Here is a 21,280-nt window from a genome sequence, read left to right as displayed (position 1 = left end):
GGGAGTTAGAGATGAATTTACAACTTATCTTTAATGCCAGGAAAGCTGCAATGGGTTGGGCTATGTGTTAGCCAGGGAACAGTCTACATAAGCCATGAGAGTATTTGGAGATTGCTGTTCAAACTGTATTTTCTTCAATCACAGCGCCATAAAAACCTCTTGACAATCCTTAGTTAAAGTAACATAAATCTAACTACAGCTTAGCTTATTTCCTGGAAGAATAGTAACTCTTGAAAAAACAATGTTTACTTTAAAGATAAATGTAACTATTAGGAAGTAATTCCAGATGTGTGGTTATGGCAGAATTTCAGGGATTATAGCCATAGCCTGCTTAGTGAATTACATGATTGCATTTAAGAGTAGCCAATGAATTTTTTAAAAATTAATTCATTCTTCAGATGGGCTGAATAAAACTCTTTGTTTTCTATTATCTGAGAAACAAACAGAGCAGAATCTGTTCTGTTTATGAAAGTAAATACAAAAGGCCTGACCCCTGGATGTGGCCTTTGAAAACTGTCTGAGAAAATGCTCTTCCTGGTAGCTGAGTTTTTTTTTTTTTTTTTTCAAGCCATTTCTTCTTTTTGAACAAAATGCCAAGCCCCCGCCCTCAGATTATGCAATAGGTTTTAAGGAATGCTTTGAAATGAAATGGTTTGATCTCTTTTGTCTCATGAGGTTGCCTAGCATGGTACCCATAGCAGAAGGCAACAGAGTTATTTTATCAGTGAGGAAGAAGTTTGGGAATTTACAGATTTTTCTCGACCCTCCGTGGTGGACCCGCAGACTCAGGGCCTGGAGCAGTTCCATGCTGTTTATTAGTTCACCCCTGTGCCTGCCTATCCCTGGAATTGCCTGCTAACATCTTCAAGCCAGGTGCAGACAGCTTTGGCAGATGACTTTAAGCGGGCGTGGATTAACTGAGAAACCCCAGTGCCTGCTTTCTCTGGTTTTTAGCACTATATGACATGCTAGAGTGAGTCTGAATTGTGAATAGTAAAGGAACTGTGACCTGCCATTTCTGAAATGTCTTGTTCCCAGTGTGTTTATCCAGTCCTGAGAGTGGGTTGGCTTGAGCAGGATGCTGCTCAGGATGTTGGCAGCTGAAATTCCTGTTGTTTCTCTGGCTCTCTGCAGAAAATGTTCCTTTATTAGAGGGGTATCTCTGCTTAAAGCCAAGCCAGGATGTTTAAGTGACAAAGGTTGTTCTCGCTGGAAAATGGGCTTCCCTCTGTCCCTGTGCTCCATGGTGATCTCTCTGTGGATATTGGTAGGTGCTTCACGCAGAGGCTTAAACTAAATCTGTAAATATGTGTGTGTCACATGTCTGTGTGTGCTACACACACACAGGGTCTTCGGCGTGGTCCTTCCAGTGCAGGGCTGATCTCACAGGTGGATTACAGTCAAGGTCATTAACAGTGAACTCGGCTGCATTAAAGGCTCCAGGAAAATGCTGAACCATTTTCCCGTTACTCTCTGGGCAGCTGCTGGTGTTCATGTCAGATCAAGACACCCTTAACAGAGACACAAGATGTCCTGCTGTAAGCTCGTCCCAGCTGCAGGACCTCCATCCCCGCAGTCAGGATCCTGCTTTCTGCCAGGGCTCGTGTTTTTCTTCCCTCCCTGTTCCCAGAGGCACCAGTGGGTTGTGCTCTGGATCAGAGCTGCAGCAGGTCTCAGGAAAAGCTGTTCTCCAGCAGGGGCTGAAGGCGGTGGCTGCACTCTCTCTGTAGCTGGGTCTGTCTCTGGAATCAGTATTCTCTTGTGTTCTCCTCACCTCGCTTTGCTGCAAGGTGCTTATTTTAATCCGTGCAGCGTTTTCCTGCTCCCCCGCCCCACTGTCCCTGTGGTGGGGAGCTGCATCCCAGTAAAGGGAGCCTGATGTCAGGGAGTGAGGTGCTGCTTTTATTACAATCACAACAAGGAGGCAGGTTTTCCAACCCTATAAGCGTGGGATAACAGGCCATCTCATGCTCAGTTTAGCTTTATCTGGGATAGATTTTGCTTGTGCGATGCTCAAGGTGGGAGAAGTGATAAAGCACAAGTTAGAGTTGTATTTATTCTGGATCAAGTTGTGTGTGTTTCTAAGCAGCAGTGACACAGAAATAAATCAAATCCCATGGCTTGTTCCAGCTATATTAAATTACATGTCACTGCATCCCGATTTTGGGGTCACTGATTTTTACAGATGGAGCTGCAGTTTTTTCCAGGGGCACATCTGCACTTCCTTGAGCACTGGTGAATATAGAAAAGATGGAAAATGATGCTGTCGACCAGCTTGTTCCCACTCATTGTTTATACCCTGGCTGCTCCGTGGATTTGATTGGAATTAACCCTGATTTCAGCCTGTGTAAGGGATCAATGGGAGGTTTTTGTCTAGGCCCGATGCTCAGTGAGGATCAGCTGGGGAGTGCTGTGCAGAAAGGCGGCGGGTGCGATTTAATCCTTCTCCCTGTCTTTGCCCCGTGCTTTTGTTTGTTCCCAGCGGCAGGATCCGGCCGGAGCGACTGATCCATCGCAGCTCCTGCGGGATGCGCCGCGGGAGCATCGTCCCCACGACCTTCCCCCGAGCCGCTTCTCCTGGCGTTCCCTCACTGTTTAGCTTCCCATGGCTAAAGCGATTCTTTCCTACCTTTCGCGAACACTGGCGCTCAGCCCTGGGTAACAGCTCCTTATGTAACAGCGGCCCCAGCGCGGCTCCCTTCCCTTTTCTGCGCCAGAATTTGTCCGGGCGGGGACACGGGACGGACCTGCCGTGCGGTGGGCTATTTTGAACGCCAACCATCCCGCTCTGATACCGCGGGCCCGGACGGGGAGTTTCCGCCGCTGGTGAGGCGCCGCAGCCGCGCTGTCGGGGCGGATCGATGTCGGGGCGGATCGATGTCGGGGCGGATCGATGTCGGGGCGGATCGATGTCGCGGCGGATCGATGTCGCGGCGGATCGATGTCGCGGCGGATCGATGTCGCGGCGGATCGCTGTCGGGGCGGATCGATGTCGCGGCGGATCGATGTCGCGACATGCGGCCGCCGGCAGGGCCCGGGCCGGCAGGTGGCGCCAGCGCGGCCTCAGCCTGAGGGGCCGCCGCGGCCTTGCCGTGCTCCGGGCTGCCGGGAGGGCGGCTGTGTGCCTGCTCCTCTTCCTCTTCTTCTTCTTCTTGTTCTCCTCCTTCTTCTTCTTCTCATTATTCTTTTAAATTGTATTTTGAAATAAGAAAGTGCCATAAAAGAGAGAAAAGCCAGGGCAGGCCCGGGGCGGGGCGCTGTGAGGGGAGCGCGCGTCCCGCCCAGGTAAAAGGGCAGCCCCTCCTAGCTCGCCCTTGCCCGGATATTTAACTGCGTTTCGGGTTATTATTGCGTTTTGCAAAGGTGAACTGTGTGTTTCTGAGGAGCAGCCTGTGGGTGTCGGGGTCTCTCTGAGCACTGGTGAAGGGGATGCACGGCACTGTTCCCACTGGGCTCACCGCTGTGTATAACCTCTTTTCTTCTCCTCTTCCAGAGGTGTCTGCCTCTCTTATTTCTAGTACTGATGAATACATGGAAATCCTAATCAGAAAGCAGAATAAATATGCAAACGGCACCCTGAAAGAGGAGAACCTCACCCCAAGGGTTGCGCCGGTGGGTGCCATGTTGTTCCTGTGGAGAGTTCAAAGTAATGCATCATTTAGTTGGTTTTATCTGGATTAGTTCATAAATAAATTGTCAGGACCAGTCACAAAGTCAGTATTTGCATATGGAGACGGAAATATTTCTTCAGAGACTCGTTAAAATACTTTTGCTTGTCAAATGCTTATGTGGCTTTTTGAGAATCTATTTTTTTTCCATCAGTACTTGCACCATTTTGTAAAGGTATTGAGGTCATCTTTGTGCTTGAGGTTTTTCTTAGCTGGGTTATCCACAGCTCCATATGCTTTAGCCAACACTCACAGATCTCTAAAGCCAATGGTCTACTTTTGAAAATGACAATTGTGGAAGTGTTTTCTGCACCGTTCCATCCATTTTCTGCTTTGTGGGGCTGAACATGACAATTTTGGATGTGTGTACGCAGCAAAGCTTCTGGCTTTGGTAAAGCACTGAATTTTTTGAGAATATTTGTTCTCTGAAGGAGTGGTTGGTATCTCACCTGTTCTTGAGCTTGTCTTTGAGTTAAAGCCCCCGATTTTTGAAACCAAAACTCCTGAGCTTTCTTCCAATATATATGTGTACCATCTAAATGATTATTTTTATGTGGTTTTTCTTTGACAGAGGGTTTTAGGAAGAATCTGATGGTGAGGAGAGGCTAAGGAGAAGACTCAGGATGACGACGACGGTAGCGACAGATTACGATAACATTGAAATCCAACAGCAGTACAGCGATGTCAACAACCGCTGGGATGTCGATGACTGGGACAATGAGAACAGTTCTGCTCGGCTGTTTGAGCGCTCCCGCATCAAGGCCCTGGCTGGTAAGCACTCACCTTGGCTCTGGAAAAAAGAAAAAAGATAGGTAACAAAGCTCTTTTCAAAATACCTCCGTCTGGAAGTGTGCAAAACATCTCGCTAGTCCTGGAAAGGAGGAATGTGGTAGGTGGAGGTAGTTGTCATGTAGTAATAAATGATGGGACTGTACATTCTTTCTGAAATACTTGCTGTCTTCTGCCGAATTCCACTGTTGTCAGCAGAGGAATGAAACTGGATTGGATCTTTTCTCATTTGAAATGGGATTACTTTATATTATTGCGTATTAAAGGCCATACATTCACCATATTTGTTTATAGAGAAAAGAGATTATGTCATGTCCTCTCAGCTCTGAGTCACTGCCCTGCAAAGCAATTTTTACGCATTCTGTAAATGATTTCCTGACTTTTATAGTAGCATGCCCACATTTTTGACCTCTGAACAAAACACCTTGGCAGTCTGGGACAGGCTTAGGAAACAGCTCAAAACTAGCTGGCGAAATCTGAGCTCCAGGGATGGTTTTAAACCCAACACTTCTTAAAGTGTTGAGACAGGTTTATTGAATCAGCTGCACTGAGACAAAGGTATCACCTGTTCCATTTGTGATTCCAATGAGGCCAGGTCCAGAGTGCAGCGTGCCCTTTCTGGTCTCCACTCCGGCCATGGTGGTGCATTAGATGCTGAGCACCTTTACGTGTCAGGCACAGGCCAGGATCAGGTGCAGAGATCTGCAACACAGAAATTAAGTAATTCATGCAGGTGGGCAGAGAGCAGATCACATAACTCTTCCTGGGGATAGTAATGCTATTGACTTAATGGAACTGCTCGCAGAGAAGGGACGTGTGTTTAATTTTGCTGCCTTTAATTACAGCAGTTCCCATCACAGTGTGCATTTGGAATGACAGGGACAATACTATACCTGGGCAGGGCTGTGCTGAATGAGGTGAGAAACAGCTTGCTGATACCTGTGGTGATAGACAAAATGAATCTCAGCTTGGGTTGCTTTATTTTAATAGTTTACTCCTGTTTGAGCAAGAAACTGTTTTGCTCCTGCCATGTTGGTTGTAGGTTGTATCCCATTCCTTGGGTAGGAAATGCTTTTACTAAAAAGCTGATGAGCCGGGTCCCAGATCTCACCTTACTGCAGCTGCTTGTTCCACTTACTTTTGTAGCAAGCAAGAGGTCCCCACCTGAGTAATGAATAATAAACATGAAACTCTTATTTCAAGGAGAAGTAATGTAAGGAAAGTACTTGAATTATTTAGCTAGCCTAAAACACATACCAATGTCAAAGCAAATAATTTTGCTGGAGATTCGATTCAGATATTTAAACATTTTCCCACAGTATGGTGTATTTATTTTTCTTCTGAATAAGCATTACTCATTGTTATTTTGATACATTTCCATACTTGTAATTCTCTATGGTTGGTGCTGAGAATGCTGTGTGCTGCCAAAACTTGGCTTAGCATCTTGCATTGCTGCAGCACTGCTTGAAAGCTTAATCATGGTGCAGGGATAGAGGAGTGAGGAGAGGTTTGTATTTCAAATTCAAGGTTATGCTTAAAGGTTGAGCTGTGGTGCTCCTGGCACTGTTCAACATATGTTTTCAGATATGCTGTCTGGTGGGTAATCTTCCCTTGCATCTCCCCAGAAAGGCACTGGCAGGTTTTTAACAGCTGCAGCCTAGAGCTGGGCTGGCAGTAATTTCTGTCATTGTCCTCTTTCAGTGGAGACAAGTCCTTTCTGGAAAGGTGTTCTCTGATTCAGCTGCGTGTCACAGGACTGGGGACAATGACCACTGGGTGAAAGCCTAGTGCACACACAGTCAGCTGGGGGATGTCAGGAGGTCCTTCTGGGCTCTGCAGCCCCTCTGTTTGACTGGCTGTTGCACCATCACTTTCCTCTGGGTGAACTTCACTGCTCTCTGAAGCAGAAGTAGTTGTGTGCCACCTTTGGAGTCTGGGTTTACCGAACAACACTCCAGCTTGACTTGAGAGAGCACTGGCTCTTCGTGGGCATGAGCACCTTCCCACATCTCCAGGACCGGGCATCTTCTGACAATAACATTTCTCTCTCCAGAGATCACGGATGGGTTGTATCTCTAGGCTGCCTGTGGCTGTGCCCTTGCAGTATGTCAGTGACAAGGTATAACAAAAGACTATCAACGTCTGGCAGTCTATGAAACACTCATGCATCATTATCCCCTTGTCCCAGTATGAAAGGTTTCAAAAGAACACACCAGGCACTGGTTCCTTAAATTTCATCACCAAGATGCAAGCTGCTGTATTCCAAAGTAGAACAGCTGTGGGCATGTTACACTGCCTGACTAATGGCTCTGCTCTCTGTGGGTGCAGGCATCTTCTTTCCATGCTCTTCCACAAGCTGTGGAGTGCCTCTTTGGCGGAGCTTCCATCTCCTGTTCATTCTGCTGTACTCTAATTGAAGTGAAACTTACTTCCTTTAAGGTAAGGTAAGATAAAGAGTGAAGAAATATAAATTGAGGTTTGTAGCCAGAGTCTGATACTCCACTGTAGGAAGAATCCTGATGGCCCCACGTTCCATCAGGATGTTGAAATGTTTAAACAGCAAAGGCAGGAGGTGGTGGTCAGAATAATCTGTGATTGGAACAATGTCCTGAAGAAAAGATCAGGTAAAATAGGTACAATATAATAATAATAATAGTGTTGTTAGTACAGCAGCTGATAATTGATGTTAGTAAAGTGGTCTGTGTACCATGAAAACCAGAATGCAAGGGGTTGTTTTGGTTTAAAACCAAGAAATCTTCTGGGAACTCAGCTTTCAATCAGAATCCAGATTTGGAGGGATATGCAACCAGATTGGCTGCCATTCATGTTGAACTAACTCACTCTGCAACTGATATGAGAAGGTAACTGATCCTTTCTTTGCCAAGTAAGGTATCTCACTGAAGGAAATCATCTTTCACCTGTCCTTGTTCTTGCTGGTTCTTTGGAAGGTCTTGCTGGAAGACCAGGTAATTCTACCTGCTCTGTAGGAGCCAAAAAGATATCATGTTTGTGCAAGACTCTTCATTCACAAATCCACAAGGGTTGGATTTCGTCTGTCTAGGACCATTAGCTAACAGGATTTGTTGTGTAGCTCCTTGGTGCATGAAGCTCTTGCAAAAACCTTAAGAAACAGTTCAGTTGTTCAGCAGGATTTTTCACACTCAGCCTTTGGGCTGTGAGGTTCAGGTGTGCCATGCTTGCCCACTCTGGTGCTGTTTTCAGGTAGCATGAGAGTTGTCACCTCCAAAACTTTCCATTTCTTCAGTTAGCTAATTCAGTATTAAACTTGGCTACAATTACTGGCTTTTCTACACATTTTGCCCTTTTATCCTCTGGGTTCATCCAAGTGACCAGAAGGTCGGTGACTCAGCTCTCTGGCCCATGAATTAAAACCAGTTTCAAAGTGTACGAAATGAGAGGAGTTTCCTAGTTTGGGCAGGAGTGCATTCCTTTTGCAGTTTCACCCAAGTGGCCATGCATAGCTCGGGGCACTCACTGGTGTTGCACAACGTGGTGTTCATGAACCTTACAGGGCAAGCCAGGAGGCTGCATATGTCATGCAGCTTTCCTTAGTTGCCCAGAAACTTAAATTCTCCCAGCGGCAAGAGGAGAAAAAGCATTGAAATTGTTCCTGAAGTTACACTATTGGAAGTTTTTTTCTTTTTAATATAGTGGAATAGCCATTTCATAAGAGTAAAAAAATGAGAAAAAACTTCCAGTAGGAAAATTCTGTGTACCTTATGTGGGGCTAATTAGCCCCTTGTGTCCCTGATACTTGAGCCATTCCCACCACAGCTCCAGTGCAAAAAGTCAGCAAAACAACCCCAAAAGGAGTGAAAAGGAAGATTCTGCTTCTAGTACTTTCCAGGTATCACACACCTGCCTGGCCCTGCTGTTGAGCATCTCTCTCATAGAAAAAATTCCGTTTCTCTCTGAGCATACAGGATGAAGTTTTAGGTGTCTCACCAATAAAAAAGGGGAAAGTACAATGATTTAGAGCTTAAGAGAATAAACTTCGGATTTATTCTTGGCTTTGAAAGACCATACTGAAAATAAGCTCTTGCAGGGTGTTTCCTGAGTATCCTGCACCTGAGCTATCCAGGACTTAAAAATCAGTCACTAATTTTAATAGCAGCAAGTGGTAAGGAAGGAGAGCTCAGCATTATAGTGATGCTCGTAATCAACTTGAGAGGGCATGTGAAGGATTCACTTGAGACTAAACAGAAATAAAAACCTTAGAGCAATGAAATCTGCTCTGCACTGGTGTGGAAGAGCTGACTATCAGGCCCTGGGTTTGTTTAGAGCTGGTATGCAGGCATACCCCGATGTGCATGAAAGGGCTTATTCTGGAAAAAGTCTTGTTTTGCCCAGATAAAAGTTGATGGAATTATTTCAACGAAAGCTTTTCCAAGTGTTGACCTCACCCTACGCTTTCCTTTTGCATTTTACTTCTGGAACATTTTCTTCTGCTGTTTCTAACCTTCCCAGAATCCACAGGGGTGGGCGTTAGGAGCAGCAGTGTCATTTGGTGTGTTGTGTGTCACACAGGCGTGAAGGGAAGGAGCAGGGCAGCAGAGAGGCTGCTGTACTGCCACATGTCACCTGTGATGCTGGCTGGGGCTCCTGATGCACACTGTGCTCTTAGAGAGCAAGGGAAAGCTCAGCCCATCTGTCACTGTGCATTAATGTGTTGGCTTTTAAAGTTGCTGTGGAGAACTGTTTCTAAAGCAGATAGCAAAAATCAGATGATAAATAATACTTTGTTCTTAGTGGGTTTATTTTTAAAGATTATCAGCAGGCTGACCCAAGAAGAAGAGCCAGTATGTCTGTGAAACAAAATGACCTGCAAGTAGAAGCGAACAATGTATTCGATGATCGAAAATGTAGCTTGGGACACAGGTAATTTGTATCTTGCTGCTGTAACAAGGTGATCTTTGGTTTCAGTTGGGCATGATTCGGGGATTTGCCCTCTCTTTCTGTAGAATCGAAGAAATCGTGTTGCAAACTACCAGGGCCCGTAAATCAGGTTCTTGGTAGTCTGATTAGATCCCTGGTCCAGTGTAGCCTCTTGAGTAGAGAGCCAAGCTGCTGAAAAGAAGTCCTGCTGAAAGTACCTTAGGAATTGTCTGGAACTGTGTCTGCTTGTCTGCTCCATGGATAGGACTTACGAGTAGCTGAGTGGTGCATGACAGTGGTTGCATCCTGATGAATGACTGTACTCTGGCACGCATTGTTCAGGCGGGATGAACTGGGGCTGGAAAAATAGGCGTTCTGTTTCTCTGGGGACGGAGCAGAGTAGGAGCAGTTCTGGCAGCCCCACTCTGGAAAGTCTGAGTGCTGCTGTCATTTTACATCCTGAAATCCTTTCAGGACTAAGCACTGTCAAGTTGGACACGTATACAGAAGAGCCCAGCATTTTGCCAGCATGAGCCTGTGTTTATTGATCCCTGGATCTTTGAATTCTTGTGTATTAGGTTCCTGGGCTGCAATACAGGTCCGTATCTGCTTCTCACAGTTCCTTGAGGAGAGTTCCTGGTGTATGCCAGTCTTTATGCATAGAGGACTCTGAGCTTGGACAGCAATGCAGTAATTTAACAAAACAAGGCACAAGAGAATTTTGTGCTCCAGATAAGCTTAAATATAAAAAGCCATCTGTACCCAGAGGAAGCCAATGGAAAGCTGATGTATGTGTGCTGGCTTTGTGTGCATAGGTGTATTTGCCTTTGGGATATTACCTGTGAAATGTCCACGGAGATAATCCTGCAACAGGTCAGTCTGCATGGTCATACCTGGGCATTTCAATACTGTGGCACTACACTGACTTCCAGAGTGAGCTCCCTTACTCACAGTGAGATTAGGTGCCTTCATTCCAAGAGCAGCACAGCACACTGCTCTCCTGTCTGCTCCAGTTTTCCTCATCCATTCATCCCCATGGCATCACTGAGATGATGATGAGCACCAGGAGGCGTGCTTTTGGCTGCCCCAAAACACTGAGCTGAGTGGGAGGGAGTGTTCAGCATCAGCAGGGCAAGAGATGTGAAGGGGGATAAAGAGCTCTGGCTGCAGCAGCTGCTCTGGGAAAGGAAAAATGCTCCCTGGGAGACACTCTCCATGGAGTCAGTGAGAGCTGAGCCAGGCACTGTCTTAAGCCTGGGATAATATGCTGAAGTTGACAATTTAGAGGAGACCTCCCAGCCAGACTGTTACCTGGTATAAGCTGGATTCTCCCCTGGCTTGTCTGAGGCCATGCTGTCTTACACCGGCTGGAAACCTGACCAGAGGTGGCCCTTCATGGGAAACCTGAAGACTGAAAAGGCTACAAATGTTCTTTCCTGTTGGAGTCAATGTTTTAGGGATATTTAATACAGAGAAACCATGAGACCCTTCATTGAGATAATTGGATTGTTTTTAGATAATTTGCTGACTAATCTTAATGGAAAGGATTTCTTCTTTGTAGAAACTACAAGCCAATACTGGATATATATATATATATATATATATATATATATATATAAAATTTTGACTTCTCTCAGGAGTGAACTTAGCTGTGGATGAATTTCAAAACCTAATCATGAGTCTGTAATTCAAAAGAAGTCTTTCCACAAAAAATGCGTATGCAGAAGAGAATGTTCTCGTCTCATGTCTTTTTAGCATCTAACTAGAAATGTTTCTGTAGTTACGTTATTTATTCAGCCAAATCTGCAATGTGCATTGCATTTTTTCCTTCTATTTGTTGCTGGGATACTGCCTGAAAGCACTCCCTGAGGTATGAATAATGTCTAACAGAGCACACTGCAAAGTGAAATTCAGTGCAGGATTCAAACATGTTTACTAATTTCTGTTAACCTTGGAGCTCTTCTAATGGGGAAAGATTAGTGATGAAATCATTCCCTCTGATCAGAGCTTTGATTCTTATCTTAAGGTAATATCCTGGAGAGATATAAACCCAGATGGCCTGGAGATGAATTTCCTTGATGGGGAAGAGACAAAAAGAACAGGAATAGGGATGAGAACCAGCCACATAGAGGCTGATGAAAATCCACTTCTAAGTTCCACTTCTTTAGTTTCTGGCATTCTCCCTAGCAGTTTTGAGCTCTTTTAAGTGAGCAGGACAATCACTGCTATTTTTTTTTGCCGACCACTTTGTCTGCATATGTTGTATGAGGATTTTTTCAAGTTTTTCTTCCTTTATTAAGCCTTGAAGGCAGAGGCACGTCAAGTGACAGTGTTTGTACTTGTACAACATATTATTTTTTCAATACGTCATATAAAAGTTAAGTTGGTTGCTCTGGAATAATAACGTCATGAGCTGGACACGGTTAATATTTGTCAATTGATCACAATGCTTTTTTGTGGGGAGAGGCAGTTTCCAGATGGGGAAATACTCTGGCTTGTGGAGATTTGTAAGGATCAGTGTATTTTGCTGCTTGTTTTCACCCAATTTCCATTTTGCTCAAGAGTAGCAGGACATTGAATTGTCACGTGTGAGTGATTATGGTGGAGCAGCAGTACATCTTCTGTGTTCCTGGTCAGACTGAAAAGAAAAAGAAGATGGTGCAAAAGGGACAAAAAGGATGGGTGGACATTTCTCTGTTGCTCTCCCATACATATAGACTGTGGGTGCAATTCAGTTGGAAGAGAAAAGAGGGAGAGGCAATGACAATAATCCCAGCTTCTGAAAAAGCAAATCAAAACCCGTAAAAAAGAATTTTCTGCATGAAAATGAAAAAGTGTCTTCATGACAAAATTTCACAGCCAGTGAGTATGTTAAGTGTGTACCTGTGCAATGTGCTTGATTTGAACAGGCTTTACAAGGGCTGTCCATCTATGTTAGGGAGCAAGCCCAAGTGCATTACATAGGCAACAAATAAAACCTGGGAATGCAGTTACAGCTTTTCAGGGCTGACTTCCCTGTGGTGATGAGTTCATGGAGTATGGGAAGCAGTACAGGCTGGAAGGCAAACCAACAGAAACAGTAATTTCTTCTGAAATGTTCCACAAGTGCCTCCTATAGCTCTTCCCTGCTGGCCTTCCTGGCAGGTGTTCAACTCCTGGAGTTAGCAAGGACATGCTGTTACAAAAGTCACATCAACTTTCCTGTTAATCTGGGACTTGAGTAAACTGAAACCTGAAACCAGGTGGAACTGACCCAGTTTCAGTAATAAATTGATATTCTGGCCTGGTTTGTGAGAAAATTCCCAAAGGTGTTGGTCTCAAATGTCACAACCTAGAGATTCACCTGGAGCCCAAAGCTGGTTTGTACCTGGTACTCGGAACGGAGCTGCTGGAAGGCCAGCCCGGATGTGGAAAAAGGAAAACATTACAGACCCTTCTGTAATAAAATTCTTTGTCTCCTACTTCTAAATGGGCCCTTTTTCCTTGCCTTTGGATTGCACTGGCTCTCCAAAGCCCACCAGTCCCCGAGAATGTATCTGGAAGGGACTGGGAGGACCCCATGACAGGGTAGTTGCCACTGACCTAAAAGCCTCTTTATCAGAAACATTGAGATACTTTCTGCAATGGAAATGTTACTGAAGGGGAGAGCTCTTGGTTTGCTTGTATTCATTTCACCTCCTTGCCAGAGTTACCAAGTGTTGCAGGACATGGCAGGTTACAAACTGAAGGGTTCTATTCCCTCCAATACCTGCAGCAGAGATGATGAGCTTGGCAGCTCATTTCTGCTTTGTGTGTGGGCTGCTGCTCCCTGCTTCCAGCATCTTAGATAAAAAACCTGGAGGGAAACCAGCTAACTTTTCAGGATTCATGTTATGCAAATTGCCAAATAGGGTAAAAATAACAATTTCCTATTAAGTTCTAGAACAATCCCCTGCAAAACCTATCTCTCCTTGCTCCAATATATAAGGAAAAGTTTCGTTTTTACTGTGAGGATGGAGGCAAGTGTGATAATTAGTTTTCAGTTCCTAATTGTAGCACTTAGGGGACGTGTAGGAACTTTACTCACCTTCAGGAGAGGAGCAAAATGTTACGTGATTTCTCTGGCATTTTAGTTTAATAAATCATCCTTTTTATCTTGTAAATTTTTTTCTAGTTAGCCACCAACTAGACAATTTACAAGAGCAAGAAAGAGTAAAGAGAAAAGACAAGGGTGATGATTAACCAGGTTCCTAATTATGGTAAGCTCTGGCTTAGAAAGATTGATAATTAGGAATTTGAAAGTAATTTTGCTGGATCTAACATTAGTGTCTTCCTTAGAAACCCATTTTCTTTCCTTTGTGTCAGAACCTGTTCACTTCAGCAGCATTTTTGAGAACCATATAAAGACAGAGCCCAGGAGAGACCCTTTTGTGTTCTGGTGTTAGCAGATGTTTCTAAATGTCACTTGTACATTCATAATATTACTGTAATCAACCTTGTTCTCCTTGAGGCTTTGCAAAGCTCTGATCATGTCAGCTAGAACACTCTGCATTATGGCTAAGTGGATAATCACATGTGTTTTATTTACTCTGAACAAGGATGCAAGCCATCATCACCTGGCAGGTGCATTGAGACAGGGACAATTCAAACTGTGCCAGCAAAAGTTATTTCATAGCTGTGGGCAAAAAATTGAGAACAAAATTTGGAGGGTGAAAAAAAAAAACCCCAGCACACCCCTCCCTCCTCAATATGCTAAGCTTAATATATGATCTGGCCCTTCTTTTCCTCCAGTGCTGTAATCAGTAAGGAACTACACCACGGACAATTTCCAGCTGTGTTGATGTGATAAGTTGCACTTGGCCCAGTGCTCCAAAGCTATCTATGGCTTTAAAGCATTCAATCCCCTCCATAACATATTATCTAATTAGTGTTGTCAAGGGCTTAGTCAATTGAAGATAAACAGGGAAAATGAGTAGAACTGGGGTGTCACAAAGGGCTTTGTACATGCAGAGCCTTGTGATTGATCCGGTGCATCGCCCCATGGCAGCAGAAAACAGCTCAGGTTCACTCATTTGCAGTCAACAGCAGACCAATGGATTAGGCTTGGTGTGACTCTCACAAAACGGGGAGCTGGCAGGATGCCTGTTTGGAAGAAGCCTTGCTACATACCGTGTAGCATTTCACAAACACAGACACGTCCTCATTTTGCTTTGCTCTTTCCACTGAACTCCCACCAACCTGCTCGGCAGAGCCTTCAAGATGTACGGCAGTGCCCAGCAAAGCAGCAGGAAGGCCCTGGCAGCTGAGCCTGGCACCAGAGCCAGCCCCAGGACCTGAACCATCATCAGCAAAGTCTGTCACATCTGCTGCTGGGGGGGCACGTTGTTCAGCCCAAATGCCAACCTGGATGGCAGCTCAAATGAGGTCAGATATTCAAAGCAAGTGCTGCTGACAACATGTCAGGTGTCTCTGTTTGTCAAACCTTGAACAAAACAAGCTCAGTTCAAGCACAGGTTCTTCCCTTTTCCTTTAGCTTTCCCCCCTACTTGCTGGGTAGCCTATGTTGGTCCATACCTGCTGCAGTTCCTTCCCTTTAATACCTTAAAGTGTTTAGTGCTACTGGGCAGGCCAGAATTGGGAGGGACAGAGAGGGGACTGAAACAAAAAAAACCTCAAACCCCAAATTTTTTTCAGTATCTCTTGAAGCTTGCCAGCTTCTATTGTCCCACAGGGAACAAGCTGAAATGTAAATTTGTGTGTGTGGTGTTAATGTTTCATGATGGAGTGGGTAAAGCCAGTCTGTGTTTTATATGGGCCTAACCTAATAATTATTTTTAGTTTTTAATATCTTCCTTTTGTAAATAGTTTACTTTTTAATATTTTAATAATGACCATGTGCATTAGTGCATTGCCTGCCAAAGGTTTTGGGAAAGCTTTCAGCTGGGGAAAAGTTCCTGACTTATGGCCTTCATGGTGTTAAAAATGCTCCAGTTTCCCCGTCAGCCACTTGGACTTTAGTTTTACCTTCTGAGCTCACATAGCAACACCTGTTTGCTCAAGGTGGGACAGAATAAGTTGATATGCCTGCAGGTAGGGCCTGGCTGCCTGCCTGCTCTTGAGGGGAAGGGCTTGCACTTAATTATAACGTAGGTCAGGCATGGCAGGCAAAAGCCGCTGTTGTTAGGAAGCTGCAGGAGAAATATCTGCGATGGAAATAAGCCTGTACTTGTGTGTTGGGCAAAACGCTCTCCTCTGGCTCAGCGGAGTTTACCTTGCTGTGTTAACAGCTCAGCTTACCCAGCTCTGCTCCTCAGAATTTGGGAGCCTTTGGTACTTTGTGCTGCCCTTTTTTCCCGGAAACCCCGCGGCCAGGGCGGGCGTGTGGGTGCCTTTGTGCTGGAGGGACAGCTGGCTGCACAAAGATTATCAGGGGAGTGTTAGCAGGAGCCTGCCACATCAGCCCATTGTTATCTGGAGAGCAGCATCCTGCCTGCTGGGGCTGCAACTGCAGGTGCTTCCTCAGGTCCCCCCGACGCCTTCCAGACATGTTTTTAGGGCATGAGCCTGCAGGGTCTGGTCCTCTACACATCCACTTTCCTCCCTGATACTATAAAATCTGTTTGGGGCTGCTGAGAAGACCAAGTGTGGGTAGTGATGAAGGGAATGAAGGCCAGCTTTCAGAAGTGTTTTAGGCTCTGCTTGAGGTGTGCTGTAGGACCAGGAGCCTAGTGTAAATACAGCTCTGTTGAAATAAAGGGATGCACTGAAATACCCCACTAAAAGTCCTTCTGTATCAATATAACTCTAGACTACAGCTATGGTAAAACAGTAAAGTTAAAAGTAAAACAGTATAGTTAAAAGCCATAAATATTTTAAATGCATTTATGACCTCAGGAGCAGTGTGCCAGACATTTTCAAACTGGACTTTGTGCACATTTGTTCCCTGATGTGCTGGTAATGGCTAGTTGAATTTCCACCTTGCACCAAGCAGAACCTTGGGCTGGGGTGAGTCAGGGGAGTGGGCTGAGCTTCTCCCACAGAAATTGTCCTCACTGAAATTACTATATGACTTAAACCTTGTGAAATGACAGTATCAAAACAAAGGCAACATTTTGAAATGTTTAATGAAGGGATGGAGTAGGAGGAGGAGAGAACATGGATTCCAGTGAAAAGGAATTTGGAAATGCAAGAGAAGAAAAGAGAAAACATTTGTGCGAACATTATCAGCAGTTTAAAAAATGAACAGGCAAATGTTGTATACTGAGACCATGAATGTGGAATTGACCTTTTAATTTTACTTACAACTAAGTGAGGGCTGGGAGCTCATGTCCCTGAGGGAAAACTGACATCCTGTATCTAATACCATCTGCAGGAACTGACTTCCAGGGCCAAGCCCAGCTGCTGCTGCTGCTGTGCACTTTTATATTTTGGCAGGGTATTGAGGTGCCAGTCAGAGCTCGGCGAGGCATCCTTATTTACGTTAGAGCCCTCCCCCTCAGCGCACAGCCCATTAATCTTGCAGTAATGCCGAACGCGCTGATTACTGGGCAAGGAGCACATGCACAGGGCATGTCAAAATCCTCAATATCATCAAGTAACATAAACCGAAGTGACAGGAATTGGCTGTTTAAAGAACCTTTCGACAAAGCTTTCGTTTGTTCCCGGTGTGCTGGAGCGTACATCTCCCCGCGTCCCCTCCTCGGCTGCTGCTAAATACTGAATGAGCGCTTCTGTGTGCGTGCGGTGCTTCTGCAAGCCGACAGCCCAGCAGATAAATAAAGAAAAGTGCCCTCCTTTTCAAGTGATAGTAATCTGAGACTTTTCCGTTACACGATGCTCCTAACAAAAGGTTGTAATTCCAGCAGCTTCGCTCGGGAAGGTACCACCGTTGCTGGCGGTGCCGGCAGCGCGGAGCCCGCGGGCAGCCGCTCCCGGGCCGCGGCGGAAGGACTCGCTGGGGCGTTGCATGAGCCGGGCTCTTCCCCTGCTCCGCCGCCCCTTCGCCCTTGGTACAGCCTTCCTTTCCTCCACCGTGCTGTATGGTAATCGAGTGACATCAGCCCTCGCCCGGGCGGCTGCTGTTTATATTACAAACCAGCAGAAAGGTCTGAGGTGTGCGCGGCTCCTGGGAGCGCCGGCCGGGGCGGCAGCGCGTGGCTCCATGCTGCCTTTACTTCGGCCTGAATCGCACGCTTGCTTTTATTTCACTTGCTTTCGCCAGAGCCAGACGAGCATTTGAACCAGATTCAAGCACTTGAGAGTTGCCTGTTGTGGAACTGAGGAAAAAAAAAAAAAACAACAAACCAAACAAAACCCACCCTCCTGGTTCTTTAAGTTTGAATCCATTACAGAGAGCTTACCGCCAAGCCACACGGCTGGATTTTGAACCGAAGCTGTTATTTACTTAGGGCTCAGGGGGGAGCGTTTTCGCTAGGGACTGACGCCAAACTACTGGAGGAAGCCGGGATTTACCTGGATGTATGGTAAAGAAACTTGTGGTTCCTTTATGCTGCAGTTCATCGTATCCCTGCGCTACCTGTAAATGGAATTACAAAAATCAACCAGTATGCCCGGGCCGTTGTCCCCAGGATATGCAGCTCAGGTGCCGTATAACTATAACCAGTTAGAAGGACGATTCAAGCAGTTACAAGGTAAGCCTTGTGCGGGTTTTTTGGAGGTGTTGCCGTGCTCTGATCCTTGTAAACATGTTAGTCCGGGCTTACTCTCATTGCATCAAGGTGTTAGTGAGAGAGGACAAAAGTGGTTCTGTGGGATAAAAGCTCTGAGTTCGTTTAGAGGATACTCTGTGCCTCTTCTCATTCTGAAGAAATCCTGAGCCTTACACAGGGTGAAGGTGTGTGTTCAGCCTCTGAGCCACTCAGCCTTACAATGAGGACTAACCCAGACCACGTCTCTTAGAACAATAAGGGGGAGAGTGTGGAAGCAGTCTTCTATTTATTTTATCGTTAAATAAAATACAGTTAAAACTGGCCATCAGTCATAAATCCTGGCTGTGTTTGGGTGCAGTTTGCAGTGCAAGGGTGCCCTTTCCAACCCCTGCGTAGCTCCTGCAAAGGCGAGTGGCTTCACTTCTTCAAATGAAGAACAGTTGCATAATTCCCTAACGAGTTCGTTTGCTCGCGCCATAGATATCTGAGACAGCACTCGCGTACTTTAACATTCCCAGTTTTCTTCGCTTTTAGACAGGCAGAATGTCCTTTCATATTTTCCCATTAAATTCCCCGTCTGTGTGAGAACCAGAGGTTCCTTTTGGGGGTGCCGTGTGCTCTCTGCAAGGGAGGGTAGGCCTCGGCCCGGGCTGCAAATCCCCAGTGCAGGGGGGAGGATGGTGCCCAGCAGCTCCGTGCCTCAGGCAGGGTAAAACAAGCTCTGCTGCTTCTCTGTGGAAGACAGTCCCAACAATCAATGAACTCTGGGATTGCAGCTGCAAAATAAAAAAGAATTCTTCACTGAAACCAAACCTCCTCCTCCTCTAGATCCATGTGACTCTGGAGATAGTCCCAGAGCAGCTTGAGTACAGTGAAGTGCTGTCCTTCTGTGCATGTTTCTTAATTTACTCTGGTCTGTTCTGCAAGTGTGGTTCGTGGTTCCTGGGAGAGAGGGGGCAAGAGCCTGGTTAGTGCAAAACATGTTCCTATTTGTTGGCTTAGGGAGGGAGGGAAAGAAATCTTTCATTCATAACATTGGTTTATCTTGTAAACTGCTCACAGCAATGGCTGCACATTGTAATGAGGCAAAACGATAGCATCCCAAACACTGGGAACATGGAAATTCCTGGGACAAGGCATGGAAAATCCAGGCTCCAAACTTGCACATGAGGGAATACCTTACAGGCTTTATCTTGGACATCTGTCAGTTCTTAGGCTGTGGTACTTGTGTTGGAAAGAACTAAATTTGTGGCATGAGGAAAAACCTGGCTCATGCCTCTTTCTTTGCTGGTTTAGTTAGCAGTCTAAAGAAGGCAGATATTATCATTTTCAGGGTCACTGCTTCAGGAATCCATTATCTGTGTGTTTACATCACACTGAAAGAGGAAAGCAGACCGCATTGTTGAAAGCACAGAAAGTGAGTTTTCTCTTCAGCGGAATGCATTGAGTTGACTTTTAAAAAAAGAGGTTAAAAAAAGATCCAGTGCTCTCCCTAAAGTACTGCAATTTCCTCCAGCAGAAGAGATAAAGTGCAGTAAATTCTCTGCAGTTTTGCAGCAGACCATCCAGTGGATGTTTACTCATATCACAGGCTTGAAAATGAGTACTGCCAGGGATCTTGTTCAGGGTAGAGTTTAATGCAGGCAATGTTGTAAATTATGCACCAGATACTCCACGAAATGCTAAATAACCATACGAAATATCATATGTAATGGAAAGGGAGTGGCTTAACTCTGCTGACACAGAGAGGTCTTTCCTCGGATTAGTGGCTCTTTGCTTGAGGAATGTCTACAAAGCCATTGTTTTGGGGTTGTAAGGTTTTCAGGGGATTCTTGCTGGAAGGCTCTTGGTGTGAACAGTCCTGTGGCACTGGGCAAGGGCTCAAGCCCAGTGAAGATGAGTTGAATATATGTAGTTTTTTTAAACTACAGATTTATCACCAGTTTTACATCTTTCCCAGTGGAGGTGTACAGATAAGTAAGAGCAGATGCATTTCAAATAATCAAATACTCCTTCATAATTGTTTCACCCCTCCTACTTCTGGTGGGAGGGTTCTCTGGAGCGGCACCAGCATTGGCACCACACAAATTACTTCTGCTTATGTCCTTCACACGCTGAATTTACCCCTCTTCTTTTCACAGTTCCTACAGCTATCATGTGAATCCCCAGCTTTGCACTAGATTATAGCAAGGTACTGTTTAGATCTAGTGGATGTTGAGTTTTATTCAAAAAAAAGCACTTGGGAGTATGTTGTTTTGTCTAAAATAACACAGAGCAAGTGCTCAGGCCCTGTACAAAGAGAACTCTGAATCAGCAATGCATAGAAGACTACTCTCTCTGATCTCCTCTTTCCTAAGATAGACAATATATGAGGTTTGACACTGCCAGTTTCACGTGAGGAGAGGAGCCAGCCTAATTCTGCCCCAAAATGCTATGGACACAGGCAATTCACATCGTACATGATTCCATAGACACTCCTATGTTCCTTCTCTTTTAAATGCTTTGAAGTGATGATTGTAAGGAAACTCGTGTTCGACTTGATGATGGTTGTGGGGTAATTAAAGCAGATTTTCCAGCCCAGTCCTGCTGGGCCGTGAAGCCAGTGCAGGTTGTGAGATTGCACTGAATGGACCAGACTGGCTCCTTCTGTACCTGGAATTACCTGGCAGGGGATTCCAGCTCCTGTTTGCCTTGATGGGCCAAAGGGAAGCAGGACGTGGCAGAAGGCATTGCTAGGAGTGAATCAAGACTGTCTTTGTGTCAAAAGAAGGCCTGAAGTCCAGTGTACGATAATCCAGGAGTTTAGCATACCTAGTCCTTGTGCTCGTGAGAATGTCTGCACAGGTGTGGGGAGAAATATGCTTTAGCAAGCTGTGTTTCCTTTATTAAGTTTCAGTAAGTTCCTATTATGCTTAGTTCACCTGGTCCTGGAATGATAAGTGAGCGATACTATCAGTGGTTGCTATCACCTTAAACCTAGGTGTGGAGTTTTGGTTCTCATGGCCACTTGTGCAGTAGAAAGGGATCAGGTTGCACGGCCGCAGTTGCTCGCTGCAAGTAAAGACAGAACCCCAAAACTTGTTTGTGGGAAACACGTTGCCGTGGAGCTGTGCAGGTTCTGTCAGTGGAGAAAGCTTGTGCTGCTATAATGAGGAATTAAATGCAAATCAAACCAGATATGTTGTTTCTGTTATAAAACGAAAGCTGTCACCCGTGCTGTGTTAATGTGGCAGGATTCTGTGAATTGGCTGGGCACGGCTGTAGGAGCTGGCAGGAAGA

General features: G+C 45.4%; 1 protein-coding gene across 3 annotated transcripts in view; it reads left to right on the top strand.

Moving 5' to 3' along the window:
- The window catches only part of SPTBN1 (spectrin beta, non-erythrocytic 1), a 117,564-nt gene that overhangs the window by 30,690 nt on the left and 65,594 nt on the right, over positions 1-21,280 (top strand). For 2 of the 3 annotated variants that reach the window (XM_066316618.1, XM_066316617.1), the window contains exon 2: positions 4,240-4,439. In XM_066316618.1, the coding sequence (XP_066172715.1) occupies positions 4,292-4,439 (148 nt within the window). In that variant the 5' untranslated portion in view covers positions 4,240-4,291. Of the gene's footprint in view, positions 1-4,239; positions 4,440-17,432; positions 17,984-21,280 lie in introns of those variants that run through there. The other variant, XM_066316619.1, reaches the window with a different exon arrangement.

The sequence above is a fragment of the Sylvia atricapilla genome, chromosome 3, assembly GCF_009819655.1.
Source record: "Sylvia atricapilla isolate bSylAtr1 chromosome 3, bSylAtr1.pri, whole genome shotgun sequence".
Taxonomy (NCBI): Eukaryota; Metazoa; Chordata; class Aves; order Passeriformes; family Sylviidae; genus Sylvia; species Sylvia atricapilla.
This window is presented reverse-complemented; position numbering and strand designations above follow the sequence as displayed.